The 23,875-nt window shown below is 43.9% G+C and overlaps 1 protein-coding gene across 1 annotated transcript in view; it reads right to left on the bottom strand.

Moving 5' to 3' along the window:
• CFAP61 (cilia and flagella associated protein 61) overlaps window positions 1-23,835 on the bottom strand; it is a 227,572-nt gene extending 203,737 nt beyond the window's left edge. Inside the window, exons 1-6 of the mRNA XM_006015419.2 lie at window positions 23,680-23,835; window positions 17,309-17,459; window positions 15,969-16,119; window positions 14,815-14,891; window positions 12,557-12,624; window positions 8,820-8,946 (exon numbers count right to left, since the gene is read on the bottom strand). Coding sequence (XP_006015481.2) covers window positions 8,820-8,946; window positions 12,557-12,624; window positions 14,815-14,891; window positions 15,969-16,119; window positions 17,309-17,459; window position 23,680 — 575 coding nt within the window. The 5' untranslated portion in view covers window positions 23,681-23,835. The remainder of the gene's footprint in view (window positions 1-8,819; window positions 8,947-12,556; window positions 12,625-14,814; window positions 14,892-15,968; window positions 16,120-17,308; window positions 17,460-23,679) is intronic.
• Window positions 23,836-23,875: the final 40 nt, after the last annotated feature.

The raw sequence follows: 23,875 nt of genomic DNA, 5'->3' as shown, positions 1-23,875 counted from the left end.
CTCTTTCCTGCCTATGCAGGGGGTCGGACTCGATGATCTATTGAGGTCCTTTCCGACCCTAACATCTATGAATCTATGAAAGGCTGGTAAAGACTTGGCCTCAGTCCACAGATGGACCTCTGAGTCCACGCTGACTTCCCTAAAGCCAAAATGGGACTCTTCCTGAACAAACAGGACATTGGACATCCTGCAACTTGCTGGTTCAGAACCTTAGTTGCTCCTACTTTCACAGTTCCTGCTACATTCTCCCCGTCAGCATACAATTGCCTCAAGCTCTCTCTAACTGTGCTTTTACAGCACCGGTCAGCAGCCTTTTAAGGCTGTGGGCCAGAATGACATAGTCACGGTTCAGGTCAGAGAAGGGCAGGCACTAGGACCTAGCCACCACTGCTACTTTTCCTCAAGGGCAGAGCAACTGCTGTCCAAGACCCCCACTGCCAAATGTTGCCAAAATCCCATTTCTGGGGGCTGGATCAAATGGCTCTGTGAGCCAAATTTGGATCACAGGTTGTAAGTAGCCAACCCTTGTTTTAGAGGTTTACAGGTCATTTGGTGCATAGAGGCTCATTTTAAAAGATTAAGATACAAAGAAAGCTACAAGTATTTAAATGTTATATAATATTAAAATCCAACCTTAAGCTTTTAAAAAATCTTAGCTTTTAATCAGAAGCAACACCACAAGGAGAATGTAATGCTTCCAAGTCATAGTTGGAATGTGCAATGAGGGAATTCAATACCTACTGTTTTACTGTTTTTAAATATGCCGATCACCATAATATCTGGGCTTGTGATCAAGTGTCTCTAGCATCACCCTACCCTTCATAAGCAGGACAAATTTTACCATCCAAACAGCCTGGTTCAGCAACAAACAATCCATGATCAAAAGTGCATTTTGCACAATCTCTTAACAATGAGAAAAGTCAGGCTATGGTACATGCCCCAAGAAGGAACAAGTACAGGTACTCCTCACTTAACATTGTCCCAGTTAACGTTGTTTCATTATTACGTCACTGATCTATTAGAGAACATACTTGTTTAAAGTCACGCAATGTTCGGTTATAACTATGTTTGGCTGCTGCCTGCTAGTAAGTAACTACTGTGACGGAATTGGATTTGCTTAACATTGTTTTGCTTAAAGTCGCATTTTTCAAAAATGTAACTACGATGTTAAGCGAGGAGTAGCTGTAATAAGGTTAGTGACTGCCTCTGCCTTACTGAAAACACCCTACCTCCGATTCCAATCAACAGGCTCCTGCCATATGCTAAAGGCAGCCTCAGCCATCACAAAGGTACACAGGGTGAAAGATGGTCCCTGAAAGAGTCCAAAACTAAGTAAATAGAGCTTTAGACTTTAGAACCAGCATGACTAATTGCCCTGAAAGGAAAAGTGTATCCAGGAAGTTCACTGAGTGGGTGGGTGAAAAGCTCGTACCAATAATTCTTAACCAGGGTACTGTGGAACCCTGCAGTCCTTTGTAGGGTAGTCAAAAAACAAATGAAAGCTAATAGCTGGCATTTTCTGAGGGTGAACTGAACCTAAAAAGGTCGAGAACCATTGGCTTACATCATCCTTCTGAACAAAAGTCAACTATCAAATTGCGCACCTTCTAAAGTTTCCAGGTTATCTTTAAAAATATCGGGGGACTGCATACTAAAGAATATAGCACTGCAGCTATAAAGAACAACTTCTTAACTAATCATAGATTTAATCAGCAACAAAAAATTAAAAGTAGAATGACCCACAACCAGTGTTGCCAGGTGTACAATAATTATCATATTTGACGATAATTTTAACCCTTCTACAATATATTATCAATAATAGTAAAAGTGTTCAAAACATACCATAAATTGAGGTAGCTAATTGATGCAACATGCAAACCCCAAGTCACACACAGGGAGTCTTAACCAACTTTCAGGTTTCCTGTCAGCACTTTCTTATGATTGCTTGCCTCAAAATTAAGAAATACTTCACCTTTGATGACCCAGTTCTCACTCACTCATTGGCGACTTACAGCGAGAAACATAAAGTAAATAAAAAGACATATTTGCATACTTATTTGCATGTTTTCCCAGTGTACAATAGTTTTTCAGCAAATATAATTTTGAGCTCCCAATACAATCATTTCATATTTAAGACCTGGCATTGCTGCCCATAGCTGCTATCTAGGAATCCAAAGGTGCTGTAAGTCTATTGGTTTCTCACAATTAATTTTTTTTGGCAAAAAGTACATATCTGTCACCATGATGTCATCATGCACACCTCTGGAGGAACAGAGATAAAATAAGAAAGGACTGGCATAGCTACAATTACTCCTGTTTATTGGTACAGTTCCTTTTATAAAAAACAAAACCAGGACAGGTATGGCCATCATAAAGCAAAGCAAGTGGTTATTTACTTGCAAGGTCTCTTAATGACCTCTAGTGGTCAAGTATCTAACACATTTCTTTTAACTGCCTTCAAGGGCTCATGTAGTGTTGAAGCACATTTGAAAATATTCCATAACACAGTAAATGCATTTTTGGAGAATTTTTAAAAGCTTAGAGCTGTATAAAATTAAAAGTCTTAAAACTCTTGATTGTTACTGGAATATTAATTGGGGGCAACATTTTTGTAAACAACACTTTAAACCACTATAAAATATCACTACATGTTGTGCTCTTGACATTGTTCTATAATTCACGAATTTCAAATTGTTCTGATACAGTATAACAACTTCCTTTAAGAGCTGTATTGAGCCTGTTTTGTTGAACAAGCTCAATATTCAAAATTGGCATATTTTTAAAAATAGTGATTTACAAAATAAAACAAACATAAACATAAAAAGGGTTCACTGTCTTACTAAAATATATTAACCAATCAGGGTGATGTTTTTTCACAAAGGTTATAAATTTAAGCCTTGTCTATCCTATACTTTCTGCCTGTTATGTATTTTTTAGGTTTCAGTCTAGCCAGGGAAGTGTGCTACGAACTGTATTAAACACAGAGTAAGAATATATTTAAGTCTGTTTTCTGTCTTCTTTTCCCAAAAAAGGACAGTTGTGTCTCTCTGCAATGCTAACAATTGTGAAGGTCCACTTTGCTGAAAATGTTCACAATTGTTTTATCATTTAATCTGAAAGGGTTTAAGTGTTTTGGTTTTACAGCTCATGACTGTCCCTTGGCTGAAAATCCAATAAAAGCAGGCATTAATCTAAATATGTATTGGTTTTGTCACCTTTATTGAGATTTAATTTGATGCATTAATTTTTCCCTTTTCGCTATGCCCTAGAGCTCCAGTGAATCAAATATTAATAGAATAGTCTCTCTTCTTTTTCAGTTCCCAGCTAATAAGGGCTATCCAGCTATGAAAAATCTTAAAGATGTATGTTCTCTGAACGTCACATTATTAATTGAGGGACCTAAAAGGATTGCTAATGGCTCCTCAAGACAGACACATTCAATGCAATTAGTAACCCTATCCCAATAATCTTGTGCCTTTGAGCAATCCCACAAAATGTGCATAAAGCTCCCTATATTACTCTCTCCTTACCACCATTATCCCTCAGTTGCTGCATAATTTTTCTAAGCCTTTCTGGAATATGTTTCCATTGAAACAGTATCTTAAAATAGTTTTTCTTGAAATGGTACATACTAGAGGAGATTTGTTTTCATAACCATTCCTCAATGACGATTTTCCATTAACACCTTTTCCCCAACTTTTAAGGTAACTAGCCTTCTTTTTTATGCTTCTATTGGATATGTACATACCGTAAACAGCTCTACGATGGAACCCTTACAACTACATTTCTTATAACTAGCAATTTAAATATAGGGCCTGATTCCCATTTCACCAAGGCACCTCAACTCCATTCTTGGAGTTTAAAGGGGCCTTAAATTAATTGCAAGCTGGCCTCAAAATTCCATTCATTAATGTTATGATAAATATAGTCTGTATTTATAAATTCTGATATAATGGCAGACTGGAACACAATCTGTAAGTAGGATTTAAGTACTGCAGAGATCATTTGTACTGGCCTTATGCACAAGAATAAAATTACCTATCTCCAGATGCATCTACACATGCACTTTACTGTGCAGTAGACTAATTTACTGTGCAGTAAAGCATCACCATCTACTTGTGCACCGCAATTAGGGCACAGTAGATTCATTTACTCTGGCATAGGATAGTTCTATCAGACACAGGTACTATCCGACGGCAGAATAAATTACTGTGCTTAAACATATGTATAGATGGTGATGCCATGATTAGTTCACTTCAGCTCAAATTGCTCCAGAGTTTATTCAGTCACATTAATTGCACAGGAAGACATGCCCTCCTTGTTACAAATGCATTCTTACTTTGCTCATTCTTTTATGATCATCTGTACGCTCAATTTGAAGGCTCCCTTCTTGCTCTTCTATGAACAACTGGCCAATATGACCATCCAGATCTACAGATTCAGTATCCCATCACAACCACTTACACGCCAAGCTCAACTGTGATAACCTCATCTAGGTCAGGCAAATAGGTCCTTTTGAAAGGGGAAGGGTTTTGTTAGGGATAGTTATCAGTTTAGAGTAAGTATGAGTTCCACATGCCTTGATTTCTGATAGAAGCTTTTTCAGATCACTTTTTATAAGAGAGGGGTGGCTGCCTGCAAGACATGGTCCTGCAGGATGTAAAGGCAAATGTTCCTATGCTGTAGGACTTCTATTTCATTCTGCATTATGTTTCAAAGAACTAGATTATTTTTATTTTGACTTTTTGGTAATCACCAGATTCTTTCAGATGGTTGTCAAATTTAGATGACAAGCTTAGACGCCCAAAAGCGATGGACTCTTTAGCTACTTGCCCAGAATAGAAGTACAAGCTGCTATCAATGACCTACATTTCTCGGGCCTCGATTTTTCCAACCCTTCCTGCAATTTTTGGGACAGATAGAAACTCAATTGGACTTAATTTACAGAAGCAAAACGGATCTATGAATAAATATAATGTGCTACAAACTGCTAGGAATTCATATGTGAGCTCTAACTAAAATGAAGTCCCTCATAAGCAGAACATGGTTTTGCCTTTATTCTAAGGCAGCATGTATTGGGGGAGTTGTCTAGTGAGGTCCACTCCTACTAAGACTTCATTACTTCATCACAGTTTGCTAGTGTATGTTTATTAGTATGTTGAAATGCCATTATTCCCTCTTAAGCATAATGTTGTGCTTAAGTCTCACTGTTTGGGTTGTGGGTCTCATTCCTGAGAACTTATGTTAAGATGGGCTTCTGCACCAGTGGAAAGCCTTTTGGCAGTCACTGGGGTTTTGCATGAGCATAATCATTTCTCAGCATGCTACATACTGCAGAACTGCCATCAAGTTTACTTCTAGAACTACCAATTTTTTTAAAGGGATCATGGCTTTTTTGTGTGTAGATCTTATTCCAGTAACATAAACAAACTCCAGTAAATACAGATTTGTGATGTATTGTACACAGCTGTAAAGTAAACACAAGTACAAATGAGGGTGATTAGGTCTAGTGGCAAGGTACAGGCAAGGGACTTCAATATGAAAGCTCACTGCTTTGTGTTCTGGGACACGACAGCTTTATTTCACGTTTTAAAGGTCAGACGAAGAATAACTTCAATAAATAGGGGTTAAGCAAAGGATCAATTTACAGCATATATTTTTCCTGTGGGTAAGGGAAAGAGGGAACAGAGACTACTCTAATCTCATATCATTGACCCAGAACATGTTGCTAGGCAGGTGGCTGGGGACTGCGTCAAAACGCTTTCATAGATAAGTCTCTAAAGAGTTTCCACTGAATGTTACTATGGCTGCTAGCGAAGTACAAAGGTAAATACAGACAAAATGGGAAGGCAAGGCATCTGTAGTAAACATAATTCAGCTTACTTGAAGAATCTATCACCAGTCTATGCTAAACTAGAAATTTAAAAGAAAAAAAAAGAGTTATATTATTTAAAAGGGGTAAGCAGTTTTTTTAATTAGTTTTCTGGTCTAGTTTTCAGTAGAACCAGCCATTCCATTATTACGTAATATATATTATTAAAAAAAAACAACCCTCAGGTAAAGTGACATCTCTTCAGTGTAATAATGAAACAGCTTTCTTGACATTTCCAGGCACATAAAAAAAAATGTTATTTCCCAACAAGCAATTTTTGAGAGCTTCCAATAGGAAGAACATGCTCCCGGTTAAATAAAAGACAAACAATGTAGTCAGAAAAAATCTTTTAGGGCTCTGGAGCAAGGTAATATCCCCCCTGCATCATGGATTGATGGTGAGAAGTAAAAAAGAAGTTAAAAAAAAGGTAGTGTAGATTAATTTCACATTCATGTGATTCCGTAATATCAGAATTTGCCACATATATCAATTTTGTCTTTATTACAATAGAAGTTACTTGAAGAGAAATGCTTGCTGTAGTCACCCATGAAAGAAACACTGGAACAGCACTCCCTAGGGCATGAATATATAAAATGATTATTAAAAGGTATGTTTCCTATCTGCAAGTTAAAACAATACTGATTTTCCTCCTTAAAAATAATAATTGGCATGGAAAACCTGGTATTTTTCTGCAATTAGAAACATCTGCAGGCACTTTGTAAATCATTCTTTTTGTTTACAAACAAAAACAACAAAAACAACTATGCTTACAAATAATTATAGGAAATAATACAATCTGAGACAAAGAACAAGGGTATAATCCTGTAGAGATACCCAAGACGCTGCAAGGCAGTCAAATCCAAGCCCTCAAGGCAAGTTCAAGGTCTTAGTCCTTATCTTCATAGTGCTCAACAGCCTGGGTCCAGACCATACAAAGGTCTACCTAAAACGCTGGAAAGATAACCAGAGTCTGCAACTTTGCCCCTCTGGAACAATGGAACCCTTTCAATATGGACAAAGCTCCTCTGGGCAGAGGATGGAAGAGGCCAGTCTGACAGGAGGGAAGAACTTCCCCAGGGAGTTGCATCACTACCAACCTCACCACCTTCCACTCCAAGTGCTTTTGACACCTTGCATCCAACATTAATACACAGCAACATGTATGTTCAAGAAAACACCCCGGAAGAACAAAACAACACTTCAGACTGAATCTTCCTTCCCCAGTAGGGATGAAAGACAAAATGTAACAGATATTAGCTATGTTGTTTAATGCACTAATGCCAGGGGGCTCAACCCCTGACCTGTGAGCCAGATCCAGTGCTGTGTCATCCAGCCTGTGGGGCTTCCCATGGATCTGTGGGGAGCCCCACAGACCATGGCCCTGCATGTTAAGTTGGGCACACAGGGCAGTATGGGACCCAATCCTGGTGCACAGGGGCTAGGTTGGAGTAGCATGGAGCCCAAGAACCCGATCCCATCCAGGCAGTGGTGATGCATCTCTCAATCCTGGCAGGTAGAGGCACTGCTGGTCCCCAGGGCCTGATCCTAGCAGATGGAGGAGGCACAGGGTCACAGGACCTGTTGGGGTGGTGCAGGGCTCGAATGGCCCAGCTGGTCCATGGGCTGGATTACATGGCCTGCAAGACCAAAACTGTGAGCATCACTGCATTAGTGAAAAGGGCTCAGATACTAGGTGACAGATATTGTAAAAGAATATATATAGAAAGCAATAACATTCAAATGTGCCCATAACTCTGCATTTCCAATGAGCCAGAGCAGTGGTTCTCAAACACTTTTTTTGCAGATCACTTGAAAATTGCTGAGGGTCTCAGCAGATCACTTAATAAACTTTTTTTTGTTCTACAAATCAAAGCACACAACTCATATTTTACTATCAGTAGTCTTACAAGTACAGATATTCTTGATTGTTCCGCAACCTTTCTACGGACCACCTGAATGGAACTCACGGACTAGTGGTGGTCTGTGAACCACAGTTTGAGAACCTCTGAGCTAGAGGACTTAGCAGACCATCAAGCAGTTCAACACTGCATTGGTTGTCTAATTATCCTATTATTGCTTTTATTCCACTAGTGCTTGAAAGTTAAAACAAAGACTGAAGCCTAATTGCGCTGGGTATTCTTCAAGAGCTTAGTAAGAGACAGTCTCCGATCACACTGCTTACTATCCAAATAGATAAGACAGACAAACAGGAGAAAAAATAGTGCTATTATCATCCCCTTCTTTTCTTTCATTCTTGCTGCGGCATGGAGAATGTCTGCTCAGTGAAAAAGCAGGCACAGAGGGAATGGGTTTGTTAAGGGTGTGACCAGTGGGCTTGGACCCAGAGCACGTATCACAAGAATGTGTAGGAAAGCAGGAGCAGGCTTAGTAAGCAGTTTGAAAGACTGCTAAATCAAAGACCTCCTTATCCAACTCTAGAATGCGTTTCCTTTAGAGCAAAGTCTGTCATTCAGGTTTTGTTCAACTGGTCAGAATTTGGTCTTATAAAAGAAAACAGCAACTAAACAGGAATGGACTCTAAAATATACAGGAGTGTGTTTAAGACAAACACATATAGTGATAAGAGAAACAGCAAAAACCGGAAAGGTTTTGTACTACTGCCATAAAAAAAAATTCTAGTTAGAGCTCACCAAAATGTATATACTATCAAGCAATCTATGTTAGAAAAAATATATACCACTTTTTGTGTGAAAAAGTAAAATAAAAAAGGACGGTTATAAGTTCAATGACTTTTATCATCAAGAAAAAGTATGCCATTTGGCTTAGGATTGAAATAGTTTTCCATAAAGCATGTGAATACTTATTAAGTCTGTGAATTGAAAAATAAGGATGGCATATAAATCAAATAAATACATAAATAAATAACTGAGGAGTCATTAAATTGATCCAGACAATCACACAAGCAAAAAAAGTTATGTTCTATTACCTTGCTTTACGAATATACAGCAGGGGACCATACTGGTGCCTATGGCAGACAAACAAAGTGAAGTCCATGTCAAGTGTTGAATCTGGAATGCTCACCATCTCCTCAAAAATGGTTGCCAAACCTGAGCCTAAGAATGAAAACATCTTGTTACAAACTTTTTCTGCCTAGTGCACGAGGGCTGGACCTGATGATCTTGCGAGGTCCCTTCCAGCCGTTAACAATGTATGAAAAACTATTAAGGAATTTCAGTAAGACACTACTTAAATTGCCAGCAGAACTGACTGAGTTAAATGGAGTTTCAAGATTAAGTTATCGTACAGCATCAAGACCCATGAAGACAGACTGTTATATTGGATAAGGGTCATAATGATAAAAACATAAATGGTGTCTTAGGATTGGTACTTCTACGTGTCTGTTGTTATAAACACCACAAGATACATTAATAATGATCAAATCATAGAAAAATACAGCTGAAAAGAATATCAGGAGATCATCTAATCCAACCTCCTTCTCAAGGCAGGATCATCCCTTACTAAACCATCCCAGTCAAACATTTGCTTAACCTGCTCTTAAAATATTTCCTAAAAATATAATAATGATATTTGTAACAGGGAACCTCTGCCCCTGTTCTGTTTGAACTTGTTACCAGAGGACTGGGTTGTAGCTACAGGGGCAGAGGGAGTGTGCTCCCCTGCTATAGGGCCAGAGCTCAGCCCCAAACTGGGGGGCAGAGACTGGCATGCTGAGACCAAACACCTTCCCCTGCCCTCCCCCCATGAAGGGACTGCTGCCAAGCCAAGTCCAATACCCAGGAGCTGAGATCTTAACCAGTAGACCAAAGCAGATGGCATGGCAAGAGAAAAAGGGGGACCAGGTCGTGATAGCTGGAGCCCTGACAAGCCCTCAGAAACCTATGGGGGCACCCTCCTAAAGCAGTGCAGAAGGGCAAAGGACACAGGTAGGGGGCTGGCCTGTCCGAATGGACCAAGCTAACAGCGAGGTTGTTACTGGCCCCAAGGACCTCTCATTCACAACAACAAACAACATCAAAGTCGTGGCAGGTCAGAGACAGGATGTGGAGGGGGACTGGGAAGGAGCAGGAAAATGGGCAGACCCCTATCAGTTTTACAATATCTATAGCATTCCGCATTTTCAGTTTTTATTTCTTTTAAAAATCTGGGAATTTTTTAGGGTTGATCTTCCAAACAAAAACTGGGTTAAAATTGGGATAAAAGAAAGAAGAAAAAAAAAAGGTTTAAATCAAGGAAAATAATTATATGTTCCCGCGGTGGTGAGGGGGGAATGGAGGAAGGCTGGGACTAGGGAAAGGGCGGGGCGCAGCCCATTGGCCACTCCTGGGCCTGCAGCAGGGAGCAAAAAGGAGGGAACTGTCAGTGGGTGCGGGATGTGGGGGGCGCAGCTCTTGCTGTTACGCGCACCCTGGGAGAGCTGCAGGCTGGGGGGCTGTGCTAGGCTCTTCCCAGGGGGCACGTGCCCCCAGATCTGAGCTTGGGACGATCGTCCGGCGCAGCCCCCCAGCCTGCAGCCCTCCCAGGGTGCACATAGCAGCAAGAGTCGTGCCCCCCACGCCCTGCACCCACTTACAGTTTCCTCTGAAGCTGGTGTTGGCCGTTCCCGGGGCCACTGCAGCAGGGGCTGGGGTGAGTGGGAACAAGCAGAGCCCCAGGGGACACAGGGCACTGCACAGCTTGTCCCCGCTCACCCCAGCTCCTGCTGCAGTGGCCCTGAGAGTGGCCAACGCCAGCTGGCTGCAGCTGGTGGGCTGCGCCATGCCTCGAACCCCCCGAGGCTCTGCTTGTCCCTACTCACCCCTGCCCCTGGGCTGCACCATGCTGTGGTGCTTGCAATGGCAAGCTGTGGCAGCTTGCAATGGCCACTCCTGGGACTCCTGCAGCAGGGGCTGGGGTGAGCGGGGACAAGCTGCACCATGTCCCATGCCCTCTGGGGATCTGCTTGTTCCCACTTACCCCAGTCCCTGCTGCTGCGACCCCAGGAACAGCCAACGCCACCTGCCTGCACCATAGCATGGCGCAGCCCAGGGGTTGGTGGGAGTGGTGCGTGGCCAGATGGGGAGGCGGGGAACACCCAACCCCAATCCCAACCCCGGCACCAGCACCTCCCACCCCACCCGGGGTCAGAGTGCCTCATCCCCGGGCAGTGGCTCCAGCCCCGTGGGCCCACGCAGAACAGCCAGGTGCGGCGCCCACCACAGGGAGCAGAGCTGGAGTCTCTCACCTGCCCTACTCCCCAGTAGGGCTCACAGGTCCCAGCACCTGGGGCAGGGATGCAGTTGGAGCCACCAGGGTGCAGCTGGGACCCACCCACTCCAGGAATAATTCCCCCAGCCCCTCCTGAGGTCAGAGCCAGGAGCCCTGTGCCCCCAGGTAGCAGCTCAAGCCATCTTTCCAAGGCCCCCGTGCAATTGCTGCCACCCTCTGCTGGAAACCTGTCCTTCAGGTAACCAGCACTTTTAGCTTACCAGCACCCCCAACCATTCCCCACTTGTGCTGGTTGTGGCAGGGTACTGTTGGTGCCTGCCACTTTAAGGGCTGAGCCCCCGGGTTGTTTGATTGCGCCAGCCATTTTGAGACACTGGCAGCCTATATACACAAAGCAGTTTGCTGCTGGCAGCCAGACAGGAAACACTGCATGGGTGAGCTGCTGTATGAGAACATTTACAGGTAGGAGCAGGAGGCTCTTGGTCCTGGGCATGACCTGAAACTGCACCCTGCTGGGAGTGGGTGGCCCAGTGGCATGGGAGCCTCCAGGAAAATATAAGACCGGTTACTGCCCCCAGTGGAAGGTGGGCTGGGGTGCCTCAATAACCCCTAGCCCCTACATCACTGTGGATAGCAGTTGGGGCCAGGCATGGCTATAGTCACCTGAGCCCCTACTGGGGAGGGAAGCCTGGTAGCCCCAGTGAAGGAGGTAGAAGATGTGGAGCCCCAGCGAGGGGGAAACCAGAGGGCTGGGAGCCTGGAGTTTGTTTAGAGTTGCCCCGGGAGGGGCCAGGGCAAGCTTGGCCCTGGTCAGGTAATTGGCTGACCACTACCCTGGTGAGGGTTGCAGGAGAGGCCCAAAAGATGGTACACCTGCCACCCAAGGTTTATGCTAGATAAAGCCTATGGCTGAAGGGGCCTGCTCTGAGAGGAAGCAAGGTGGTATAAGTTCTTGACGAGTGAAAGAGACCCTGTGAGAGGGGGTGGAGCATGAGAGGCCCTAGTGAGAGGAGGGCGGTATGAATGCGTATATGTCTGAGCCCTGACAACGTGGGCTAAGCTTGGTTCAGCTGTAGGCTGGGAACACTGTCACCTGGATGCCATCTGCGAGGCTTGGGCTGCAGTGTAGGGGACGAATGGAGCTGCAGATAGCGCCCCTGGCATCAGGGCAAGAATGAGCAGCCTCCTACGTAACTAGAACCAATTAAGAAACAACAAGGTGTGGCAGGTGAGTGAGGCAGGTGGTTGGTCTAGAAACAGGTGGGGGGGCCAATGGCAGACCAGCCCTGAGACAGCCCCCTGTTACACCAGGTAACAGGGATTTTACTGTACCCGTAAAATTGAGTGAACATAAAAATGAGTGTAAATCAGTAAAAACGGAATAATTTCAATTAAAAATATCGGTGAAAATTAGTAAAAACTGAAAATGCAGAATATTAAATATCTAAGACTACACTGGTTATTTCAGGAGTAAGGTAGTATAAAACAAATTCTTACCCAATTCCTCCTGACTTGGTATGAAGAGGAGTATAAAGTGCAATTCTGGTACTGCATTAAACACGGTCCTGAACAAACAATATCATTTTATTCAGTCTCAGACACTACATGTCAAATACAGCAGCAAGTTCCTTGAGATACGAATGTTATTTCCTAGTGTTTCCATCTTACCTCATAAATCCACATAGCTCAAAAGTTAAAACTTTTTGTCTGTCACAAATGGGATGATACCAAGAATTAAGGCAATTTCTACTGCTGCCTTCCCTCCCCTCACCCCCCAGCTGCTGTGTTTAATATCCTAATCCAGTGGTCTTCAACCTTTTTTTATGTGTGGACTCCTTTGGAAATTTCAAATGGAGGTGCAGATCCCTTTGAATTGTAGGTGTGTGTATTCTCATACTTTAGATTGATCATAATCATCTTCTGCAGACCCCTTAGACATAGTCTGTGGACCCCCAGGAGTCCACAGACCACAGGTTGAAAATCACTGTCCTAATCCTTTGATTTTTGTAAAGCTTCCTTTTTATATCAGTTCCCCAGTGATGGAGAACTTAAAGATGCCAGATCTCTGCTGGCAGATCTCTGACCTGGCATCTGGTTGAGATGGCTTGACATTACAAAGCTACTGTACAACTAATAATAGCACTGGCTGCCATTTATTTTGTGTATGCAGGGACACCTTGAGCTGAACCAAATAACTTGAGCAATATTTGCTTCTGTATCAGTCTAGCACAATGATGCACTGCATTATTTGTACATTATAGTCTGAAGTTTCTCTACTGTATAATCTGTAACTAACAATCATTTCAAAAGGTTGCCTGCAGACACTATTTTTCAGACATATCTACAGCTTTTCAGGCTTTCTGCTCAACTAAACAATCCCACTCAAAGAAAAGAAAAATTAATACCAGTTATGGTTTTAAAGAAGTTTATATGAAGAAGAATAGCAAAAGATTTAGCAAGAGATTATACTGTTATGGAAATATATGCAGAACTCTAAGGGTGAGTCCACACACGCAGGCAAGTGCACTTGCAGGAGCTCAAGTAGCAGCGGCACAAATTTGTGCTGGACATTTGTGCCTCAGCACACATGCCTGAACATGAACTTTGGCATGGGGCAAATTGTGCCACTTGGGGCAAACTGACCCTGTTCACCTCCTCCTGGATCTTTAGCCAAGGGGAGCTAGAGGCTGGGGCCTGCAACTGTGCTGGCCCTAGCATTGTAAAATACTGCTCTGGGGAGCAACACTGAGGCCCGGCCAGCTGGTATCAGTAGACACTTGCCCCTTGTGTTGGCTGGACTGCCAAAGCAGCCCTAACCTAGAGTGGCCCCTGCACCCACTAGCCACTGCAGCAGTCTGGCAATGGGGGCTGCTGCCTGGCTGTGACCTGCTGCCACCTGCAACAACATCCACTCCCTTGGACCTGTGACCCCATGGCTGCATGCCCATCAGACTTGGATGAGGACTGCATGGCTGCCTGGGCTGTGGTGTGGGCACTACAGCAGAGCTGCCTGCACCTCTCGGCTAGCTGCCAATGGGCTAGGACTGCACAGCTGGCCTTCATGCAGCACTGCTGTCATGTCTTCTGGTACCCACAGTCTGCCACGTGGGCAGCTATCGCCCAGAAGATGTGCTTATTGTGGTGGCCCACTTTGAATTGTTGAAGCACATCCTCCTGGCCCCAAAGAGCCAGGAGGTCAGCCACCTTATCTGCCCTCCAGTTGGACGCCCAGTGTTGGCCATGGGCAGGCTCCTCTGCCCAGGTCCCAACACTTCCCTCACCAACAGGGATTCTGGTGTTCCCTGTTTAAAACTTGCAAATTCTCTGATAACCCCCCGCCTCCAAATTCTCTCAGAAAAATACCCAAAATCTGTGTTCTTCCATGATTAAAATAAGAGAGAGAGATCAGCTGGGCAATGGATATATTTACAATTTTAAAGCTATTTGGAAGCCTACCAATGCCTCTATCATGGTAATAAAATAAATTCTAAAATTGCGGCATCTCAAACTGCTTTGAGATGCCACAACGGACATGTGCTCACTCATGTGGACACAGCGTAAGAGTCTGGTTTTGAAATCTAGAACCTGCACCAGATCAGTATAGAGCTCTCATGTCTCCAGCCAACATTCTTCAGAGGTTTAGTTCATTTTTTCTTAGTATTTACTATCAGCACTTCTAATTCCAGTTTCTGGTAACAGATGAGTTAGCAGGAAATCACACATGCTTCACAATGCTTGGTTACATGTCAACTCACCTGATAATTTCTTGGCAACATCCAACTGCATATTCCTCTTTTGCCACAAAAAAATGCATAAACAATGTATTCAGAGGCTATAATATAAACAAACAGATGCATGTTTTAAAATTAATTAAAATCTTAATGTACACTTTTAGTCCCCAGTACTTTTTACACACACACACATGGAGCTGTTCTACACACATGAGTAACCTTTTGATTTTAATGGAGTCAAGTTACTCATGCATAAGTAGTTGCAGGATCAAACTCTAACTGTCAGGTCTTGACAGTAAATTAAAAACAACAGCAGCAACAGCAGTGATCTCACAGCTTTGACTCAGATCCTATTCCCACTCCTAGATGTCTTTGCCTACATGGCTGCTTAGTCAAGAACTACATATTTTGCCTCAGGAAAGGAATGCTTTTCTATCTTCCCTCATCTCAAATGGGCAGCCTACTGAGCATCATACCTCAAATATCCAGGAGATAGGCTTAAGAATAAAAAAAAAAAACTTAAAAGAATAAATTTTAGATTCTGTGTATGCTTTTACTTTTTGAAGCTTTAGGGTTGATATTTTTAGCTTTTTTCAACCAATGCAATTACTAGAAACGTACGATTAAAAACACATGAAAGCAGAGGTTCTTATACAACCACTTGACTCGAAGAGGGGAGACTTCAGAAAAAAACACCAAATATCATCAAATCCATGTTAAAATTATGGGGTGGAAACACTGTGAAATTATACCATGTCTTGGAAACCTCTAGGACAAGTGATAGCATTATAAAATGTAGTACGACTTTCCATTGTAGAGAACGTTTAGGACTCTGTGTGATTTGCTTTCAATGAGTCCGCTATTTTTTTTTTTTTATTAAAAACCTTTTAGTGAAGTCAAAAAACAAAGTGGTGACTTGGAAAATAAAATAAATTTGCAGTATCAGGGAGTTCATTTTCTATAAGAATTCTTCCCCTAATCCCAGAGAAAAAGAAACTATGTAATATATACCAAGTACAGTAATTCTTTAACATCAATTGTAATCCAATTGCTTTGCTCCTTGAATTGTACTAAAATTGAAGATACATAACATTCAAAAGAAAGAAAACAAAAGTCAAATTGAAGTCCCTTAAGTTTTATCTAAAAAAAAAAAGAAAAAAAAAAAGTCACTTACTTACCGTGCATTTGCTGTTACTGTAATTTTGATGTAAGAATGGTTCCCAATCAGCCTGATCAACAACATTCCAGTTTGGGTAGTCGAAAAATGCAGCATGGGCAAGAACTTTATTCTTCTCATTACTGAGCGTCACAGCAAGATTTGCCTTTTCCCTGTGGAGCACATTTTAATTTGCAGGAATTAAAGAAAACATAACAAGATGATCCAGGAAGTAATTATAGATGCATTATTTTCAGGGTTACAAGTTATTTGCACATTACTTTCAGGGTTGCATCTGACATTATGAAGCAGTCACCTCATCAATGTAATTGCTTACTGCACAAACCATTTAATCTTCCATGTAGATTCACAGAGAGATTAATAATTACATTTGCACTGGTGGCTAGTAATTTGGGAGCCTCTGTTTTGAATATTGAACCCTGGTCAGTCTGGACCCAATTGTCCAGAGGTCCATCACCTATTGAATTCAAGTGGAGCTGCATGTGTAGTCAACCCACTGGAAAAAGTCATACCCAAGGGATCTCAAGCTGGACACAGAAACTGAGATGTCCTAAATTTGTACTTGCTTCTGCAGATTCTGGCAATAAAATTGTCTGAATTGTTCCTGTGTATTAAAACGACTGCTGTTCTTGCTTGCACAACTAACACAGAATTCATTTATGTTGCAAAGTGCTTTACAATACCTAGATTAGTTGCATTCTGTTTTATCCAAAAGAGTGACAGTGTTAACTACAACAAAGGAAAAAAGAAGGGGTCATGTTCTGGCTCTGTCAAAGCCTCTAATCTTGTCATTTCTATTTGAAACTCTCTCTAATTGACAAAAGGCCTCAATCAGGCAAATCAAGGAGCAGTTAGATTATCTGGTTTAACAGGGTAACCATCAAGCTTATTTCTTAAGGAAGCTATATCTATATCTATCTAAATAGTTAATGAATATGGTGAGAAGGGTCTCTCTCTCTCTCTCTCTCTCTCTCATAATACGAGAGAGAGAGAGAAACCCTTCTCACCATATTCATTAACTTCAGTAGAGCCACACATGACTCATAGATTCATAGAAGTAGGGTCAGAAGGGACCTTGTAGATCATCAAGTCCTACCCCCTGCCCTGGGCAGGAGAGAAAACCAGGCTCAAATGACCCCAGCCAGGTAGACGTCAAGCCTCCTCTTAAAGTGAACATGAGTGGTGAAAAACAGGGGAAAGCATGTGTTTCACTTTTTGATACATTTTCTTCAATGATGTTATGCTACACTGTCAACCCAGATAAGGGTTAGGTAGATCATAGGTTCTTGAAATCTCTTTTTAGGAATCACTGCATTATATTCTTAAAACATTTTTACTTACAAAAGATAAACAACATTAATCCTTCCAAAATAAATTTCTGTAGAATAGCTGACAAGGCTGACAATACCAGGAATGTCATTTGACTCGGTTCTTCTGGCACAAACCACTTCTGTAGTTCCTGTTGCAGAAGTTATTGTAGTCATTTTATGCACTGTAGCAAAAAGAAAACATTGCTATTATTCTCGAGTGGATGGGGTCTGCAGTGATTTCAGCCTTAAATTTATTTACTTGAGATGGGACTTTCAAATGGATGGGGGGACTGAAAAAAAATCAATACGATTTGAGTGCCTAGTTCCCATAGCCCTTTTTAATAATATCTTTTAAACTACCTGTTGTAAAATGATTACTATCTAAAATGTCATTATATGTCCAGGGGATGTTTTTAATAACTACAGACTACTCTTGCTTTTACTTATTTATGTGTAGGTGTTTGCATAATGCTCATCACTAGTGTCTATTTCAAACTATTTGTCCATAAACCAGCTTTCTCAATCAATAAAGATATTTGAACTTCAGAAAGGAAAAGCTTTATAGATAGAGCTGTAATCCCTAATCCAACTAAAAGTCCATTTTGCAATTCCACATGTCAAGTGTCTGTATAGTCTCTCCTTGGCTGACTTGTTCCTTAGCACACCTAACAAGTTCATAATCTATAATATGACATGCACATTACATATCAGCTAGGGTGGCCAATGAGGTACCTCAAGAATAGAGGACAGTTGCATTTAGTGCAACTGTTCCCACCACCATGAACATTGTATGCCTCCCTCGGGGGGGCACTGTGAGCTCCCGCAGGTGGTGGCAGCTGTATGAGTGGCAGGGGCATGGCGATAGTGAGTTGGGAGCTCCCACAGGCAGCAGTGGCGGTGTCAGCGGCAGGGGTGGGCCGAGCGGGGAGTTCCCGCAGGCGGCTGTGTTAGTGTTGGCGGCCGGGGGTGGGGTGCCCAGCGGTGAAAAATAGAGAACATAAAAGCAGCCAGTTTCATATCAATAAAAGACAGAGGACCAGAAAAACGGAATGTCGTTGATCTAAAACCAGATGAATGGCCACTCTAATATCAGTCCATCTGTGATTAACTAACACAGAATGATTTATCTTTCCATCAAGTTGCTACTCAAGGTAAAATGTAGATATACTAAGTAGTGTTAAATTGTAAAGAAAAAATAAGTTCCCTCATGGCAACTACATGGGTGAATCTAAACAACTACTATGTATAAGAATGAACTGGCACAGAAAAAACTGGCGCACACACCCCATTAGAAGTACATTTCTCGCAGAACAAGCACTTCCTCTCTGGCCTCACTATCCTCACACTCAAAGGAAATCTACCTGACACCTTTAAAAGGTGAATTTGGGAACAAAAATTCATAAGCTGGTGGGATGCTAAAAACCAAGAACTAAACATTGGCTTTGGTTTTATGGCACACTATATTTTACCTGAATTCTTTCCACACAAGAAAGGTGATAATGACCCTTTTCCCTTCTGAAAGGCCTTGATCTCCTACTACAGTGGTGCTCAACCTTTTGGCCCTGCAGGCTGGATGGGTGGTGCCTGGTTCGACCACATGACAGATCCAGCTTGTGGGCCCAATCAGGTGGGCATGATAGGCCTTGATCAGGCCACGTGGTAGGTGTGGCCAGGCCCCAACACAGCAGTGCAGGGGAAAGGGGGCATGGCCCAGCCCCAATCCAGCAGCATGAGGCTTGGGAATTTGTCAGCGGTGGAAGGGTGGCAGTAATGATTGCCACTGCTCTCCCACCGCCAAACTGTCCAACCTGCGGGGAGCCCTCTGGGCTGGATGCCATGGCTCTGTGGCCTTGATTTGGTCTGCAGGCCAGGAAATGGGCACCCCTTTTTTTCTTCTGCAAATTGTGTCTGCTACCCCAGGGAATTTCTCTCACCCTCTCCTACAGCTGATCTTTACTAAGCTGTGTCTGGCTTGTTCTGGTCAGACACAATGAAGAATGCCCTGTATTTGAAAGCTCGTCTAACTATATTCTAACTACACAGTTGGTCCAATAAAAGAAATCACCTTAAAAATCTTTGTCTCTTGCATAATTTTTCTGGACCCTCACAGCTATATCACTCTTATATTACCAAAGAAAAATGTATCATTTAAAGGTATGGACATGAGCAATTCAAGTACAATCACAGTTCACAAAAGCTATCAAATATTTGTATACATAGAAAACAGTATTTTCTATTCAAAAGAGGGGGAGGGGGAAAATACATGCAGATTAGATGCACACTAGGGAAAAATAACCTTAAAACCATCCACCCTACATTGTATCTGTTTCCAATATTAACCAGAGAACATGGCCACAGATAACAAGTGGACTGCTCCAAATCTTAGGCAGACAACCACATACACCTGTTAAATTGGCTTAAAGTTGCTGGAATGGTTCAGAAATGTATCTGCAAAATCAAGTACTCTTGTGAACCAGTACACTGTGAACCAGGTCAATATTATTACATGCAGACACCAGGTGTTCAGACCAGGTGTTCAGTGACACAGGTCTAGTAGATCTTCAAGGCATCCTACACTGCAGTACTCCTCATCCCAATCCACTACTGCAACTGGTCACTCTGATATGTAGCTAGAAGTCTACTGCCTCCTTTTTCTCCTTTCATTGGCACTTTTTAATCAGTGAGCTCCTTTTCATTGGCAGTTTTTAATCAGTGAGCTCCTTTGAATTGCTTGTTCAATAAAAGCTCTTTTAAACAACTGGCTATGCCTTCACTCTATACTTAACCACAGTCTCTGCTCACCAGCCTCTGGTAACTGCAGAGTTCAGTCAAGTGCAGGCTAGTAAACTTTACTGAACTCATATTTGAGAGAGCAGTAAAGTAAAAATGTCCCTAGCCACAGGTGATCAACCCCCTTGGCCCTCCAAAATATCCTTCTTTCCTAGGTCATGGCAAGGCATGCTGAGCTGCACGTTCAGTCCCATTCGTTAAGGTCTAAAACATGCATGCATGTTCTCTTACCATACTGCTGTGCTCGTTCACATCTATAAAATTTAACATGAATGAATGTTTACAAGAGTGGGGCTAAAAATCTGTTACTTCAAGTGTAGAAATCCCAGGCTGTGTTTGTTACTTTTTGTCAAACAGGTACTGACCGCTGTATATTTTGTACTGGTGGTATCTCAAATCTACAGCACTTCAGCATTTAAAAGGTGATTGCTGTAGCTGGAACACTAGGGCACATTATGCGTGGCCACCTCTGACCCATAACCACCCATAACAGTTCAGCTGTTACCCGTGCCCATACCTTACAGTAGCTTAGCTACACTTATACCAGCATAGGAGGAGAGAGATGTAGCAGTTAAACTGGAACAGCTCCAGTGCATGCTCAAGACTCACTCCCCTCTTAAATGGTTAAAGTTTCATCTCCTTACATTTTATTTTGGATCAGCATACCTGACTAATACAGACTAGAGAAAGCAGAATCTCATCTTATAATTTCCATACACTTTATAGAGACAGGAGCCCCTACCTCATCCCAACTTCCCAATACCATATTGCATCGTAGCTCCCAATCCTAGATGCTCACACTTGTGGGAAGGCCCCTATAACCACCCAGTATCCAAGTCACAGTCATGGGTTTTATTGTGTAGAACTAGACCTTACCAACTAAATCAGGGGTAGGCAATTATTTGGGCTGGAGGACCACTTAAGAAGTGGATCATGGCTCTGCCCCATGCTGTTACCACCCTACAATCTCAGCACTGGCCCCAGCCACCCATCCTGTTCCTGGACACTGCTCCCCGCCTGCCCGCAGCCCCATGCCATCCACCAAAACATAACATGCCCTGCCTGCAGGGGTCCTTGGCAGGTCTCCATGGAGATACTGCCTGCCTGGCACTCCTGCCTGGCACCCCTTCTGACCCTGAAAATCTAGGAGATCGAGGGCAGTGGTTCTCATTTTTAGACTTGAAGCACCCTTCATTAGCCTCAAGGCCACTTGAAAAATGACAACTTTTGGTTCTCACTGATTTTCTGACTATGGAAAAATAACAGGCTAATTTTTCTGTTGCAAAATACTCAAAGACCACAACAGGTCAGAATGCTCTTAACATAGATTTCTATTTGAAATCTCTGGGTTTATGTTGTGAATCATGTTTGTGCACTTAACAGTGTTAATATTATGGGGCAAGCTGTGGCACCCCTCAAAGGATCCCATGGTACCCTGGCCAAGAATCACTGTGTCACAACCCAGTGATTTTGGTGCCTTGGCACAATGGAATTTTCTTGCCACATGAGAGCCTCTTGCACAGCGAAGGTTTTTGCTACACAGAAGAGCCTCGGTGCAAGAGAGTTCCTGCCAATTTGCAGGGTGCATTTCTTCTTTGCAGCACAGAAATGCACGGTGCAAAGAGTTCCCGCTATTCGAATGCAAATTTGTGTCCCGCTATTGGCCAGTTCTAAATTATTCACACATAGCGGCTAGTAATTGGCTAGCTAGCCGTTTAAAAATTTGCGCGACTTCCGCCCAAGTCGAAGAGCTTTGAGCACGCTGCAGATTGCCTTTAAAGAGATCTGACTTGCGGCTAGCTGATCGATAGACTGATCACCTATCGATCCTTCTTCCCGTCGCCGAGCGCAATCCCAGACATACCCTTTTCCTGCCAGCTTGATTTGCGGACGGATTAACTGGCTTGGGCCCCACCAGCTGGAACAACCCACGTGGTTGTTCAGACGACTGGACCATCTGCGTCGCAACTACAGGCGGCGTAAGTAAACGTTTTTGCAACCATTAAACCTTGTCTGCCTCTCCATTCACCAGCCCGCCCTGATGAACGAGCAATTTCTAAATCACCTTGAGTCGGCTCTGGCCGTCCGAGACACACTGCACTAGAGGGTGTTCCTCCCAGGCCTTTTATCCGTATCTTCTCTTCCAGCTGGTCAGAGACTTTGACCCTCTAAATAAAGGCCTCTGCCATCACTTGTTCACTGTACACATCCTCTAAAGGCTACTAATGTCACATCCCTTATTCACTAACACAGGCTCACATGGACTTGTTTACCATTACAGGAAGACTAGCAAGAATGCATCTGCAGAACCAATTACGCTCACTTGGGCAAACAAGTGACCGTGTAAGTAAATGTCAGCAGTTACAATGCTGCTGAGGGCAGAGGTGCAACCTCTTTGGATGGCTGACAGGCAGAGCCAGATTTGCTAATAAGCAAAGGGAAATCCCCACTTCTTACATTCCTTAAGAGGCTGCCTCAGCGGCATGACAAAGTTGGCAGCTGGGGGGAAACTCTACGGGGGAGCATGGAGGAAGGCAGGAGTTGGTGCACAGGCTCTGACAGTTGGGGGGCAGGGGGCCAAAGTTCTGAAAGGAGAGCTGGGGCACAGCAGCCTTACCCATGCTGGGACTCCTACACCATCCCAGCTGAGCTGCTGCTGTCACCACTTGTGCTCAGCCTGCCTCATCTGTTGCTCTTAAAGCAGTAGCAGGCAAGCTGTTTCAGAGTTCCAGGCAAGGCAATGCTGCTAAGGCTCAGACTCCACAAGGGTGGTGTGTAATCCGGGCACCTCTCCTAACTTTGCATCAGGAGCAAGAGGCAGGGGCCTCTAGTAATGCTGTGGGTCTCCCTGCCCCACCACAACTGTGATTCCCCTCTCCTTAGCCATGCATCCCTGCACTTTTAGATGTGAGGGCACCATATCTGTAGGGTGGCCCACATGCAGGGCTATTGTAGAATCATAGAAAATGAGGGTTGGGAGGGATCTCAGGAGGTCATCTAGTCTAGTCTTCTCAAAGCAGGATCATCCCCAACTAGATCATTCCAGTCAGGGCTTTGTCTAGCCGGGTCTTCAAAACCTCCAAGGATGGAGCTTCCACCACCTCTCTGGGTAACCTGTTCCTGTGCTTCACCACCCTCCTAGTGAGAAAATTCTTCCTAACATCTTCCCATTTGATGCCTTTCATTCAAGTGAGCACATGAGAGAGCAAGCTCTTGCTGAGGGCAGCTCAGCTGGGCTATAAAGTGTACTTCTCCCTGCCTGACTTCAGGCTCATCGGGCAAGCTCCCTCTCCCAAGTCCTACATGGCAAACACCCGCCTGGCCGCGCAGACCTGCAACAGGGCAGGAGGCTGAGGGTGGGGAAGCCAGAAATGACTAGGCAGCACCGCCCCAGGGAGGGCCCCATCACCCCGCCCCGCAGTGCCCCGGGCGGGCGCGAGGGGGCGCACAAGGGACGACCGAGGGGAGAGGAAGGAAATGTTGGGGGGCAGGAGTGCCGCGCAGCATGCTGGGTGTGGCAGTTCCGGCCCGCGCGGCAGGCTGGGGGATGCAGTTCGTGGCGCGGGCCCAGGGGAGACCGCTGCTATCCTCGCGGCCCACAGCGTCACTCACTTCGACGGGATGGAGCAGATCGGAGTGCCCGGCCCTCGTGCTGCTGGGGCGGCGCGGGCGGGGGCGGGGCGCCCTGCAGGAGCCGAGGCGAGCGGCGGCGCCGGGAGGACTCAGGAGCGGTTGCAGCCGCAGCAACGGATCAGCCGCGGGAGACGCGCCGCCGCCGTTACCGCGGCAACGACCCGGGGGACTCTGC

This window comes from Alligator sinensis, unplaced genomic scaffold, assembly GCF_000455745.1.
Source record: "Alligator sinensis unplaced genomic scaffold, ASM45574v1 scaffold140_1, whole genome shotgun sequence".
NCBI classification, from domain to species: domain Eukaryota; kingdom Metazoa; phylum Chordata; order Crocodylia; family Alligatoridae; genus Alligator; species Alligator sinensis.
Note: the sequence above shows the minus strand (reverse complement) of the source record. Positions and strands in the feature narration are given on the sequence as shown.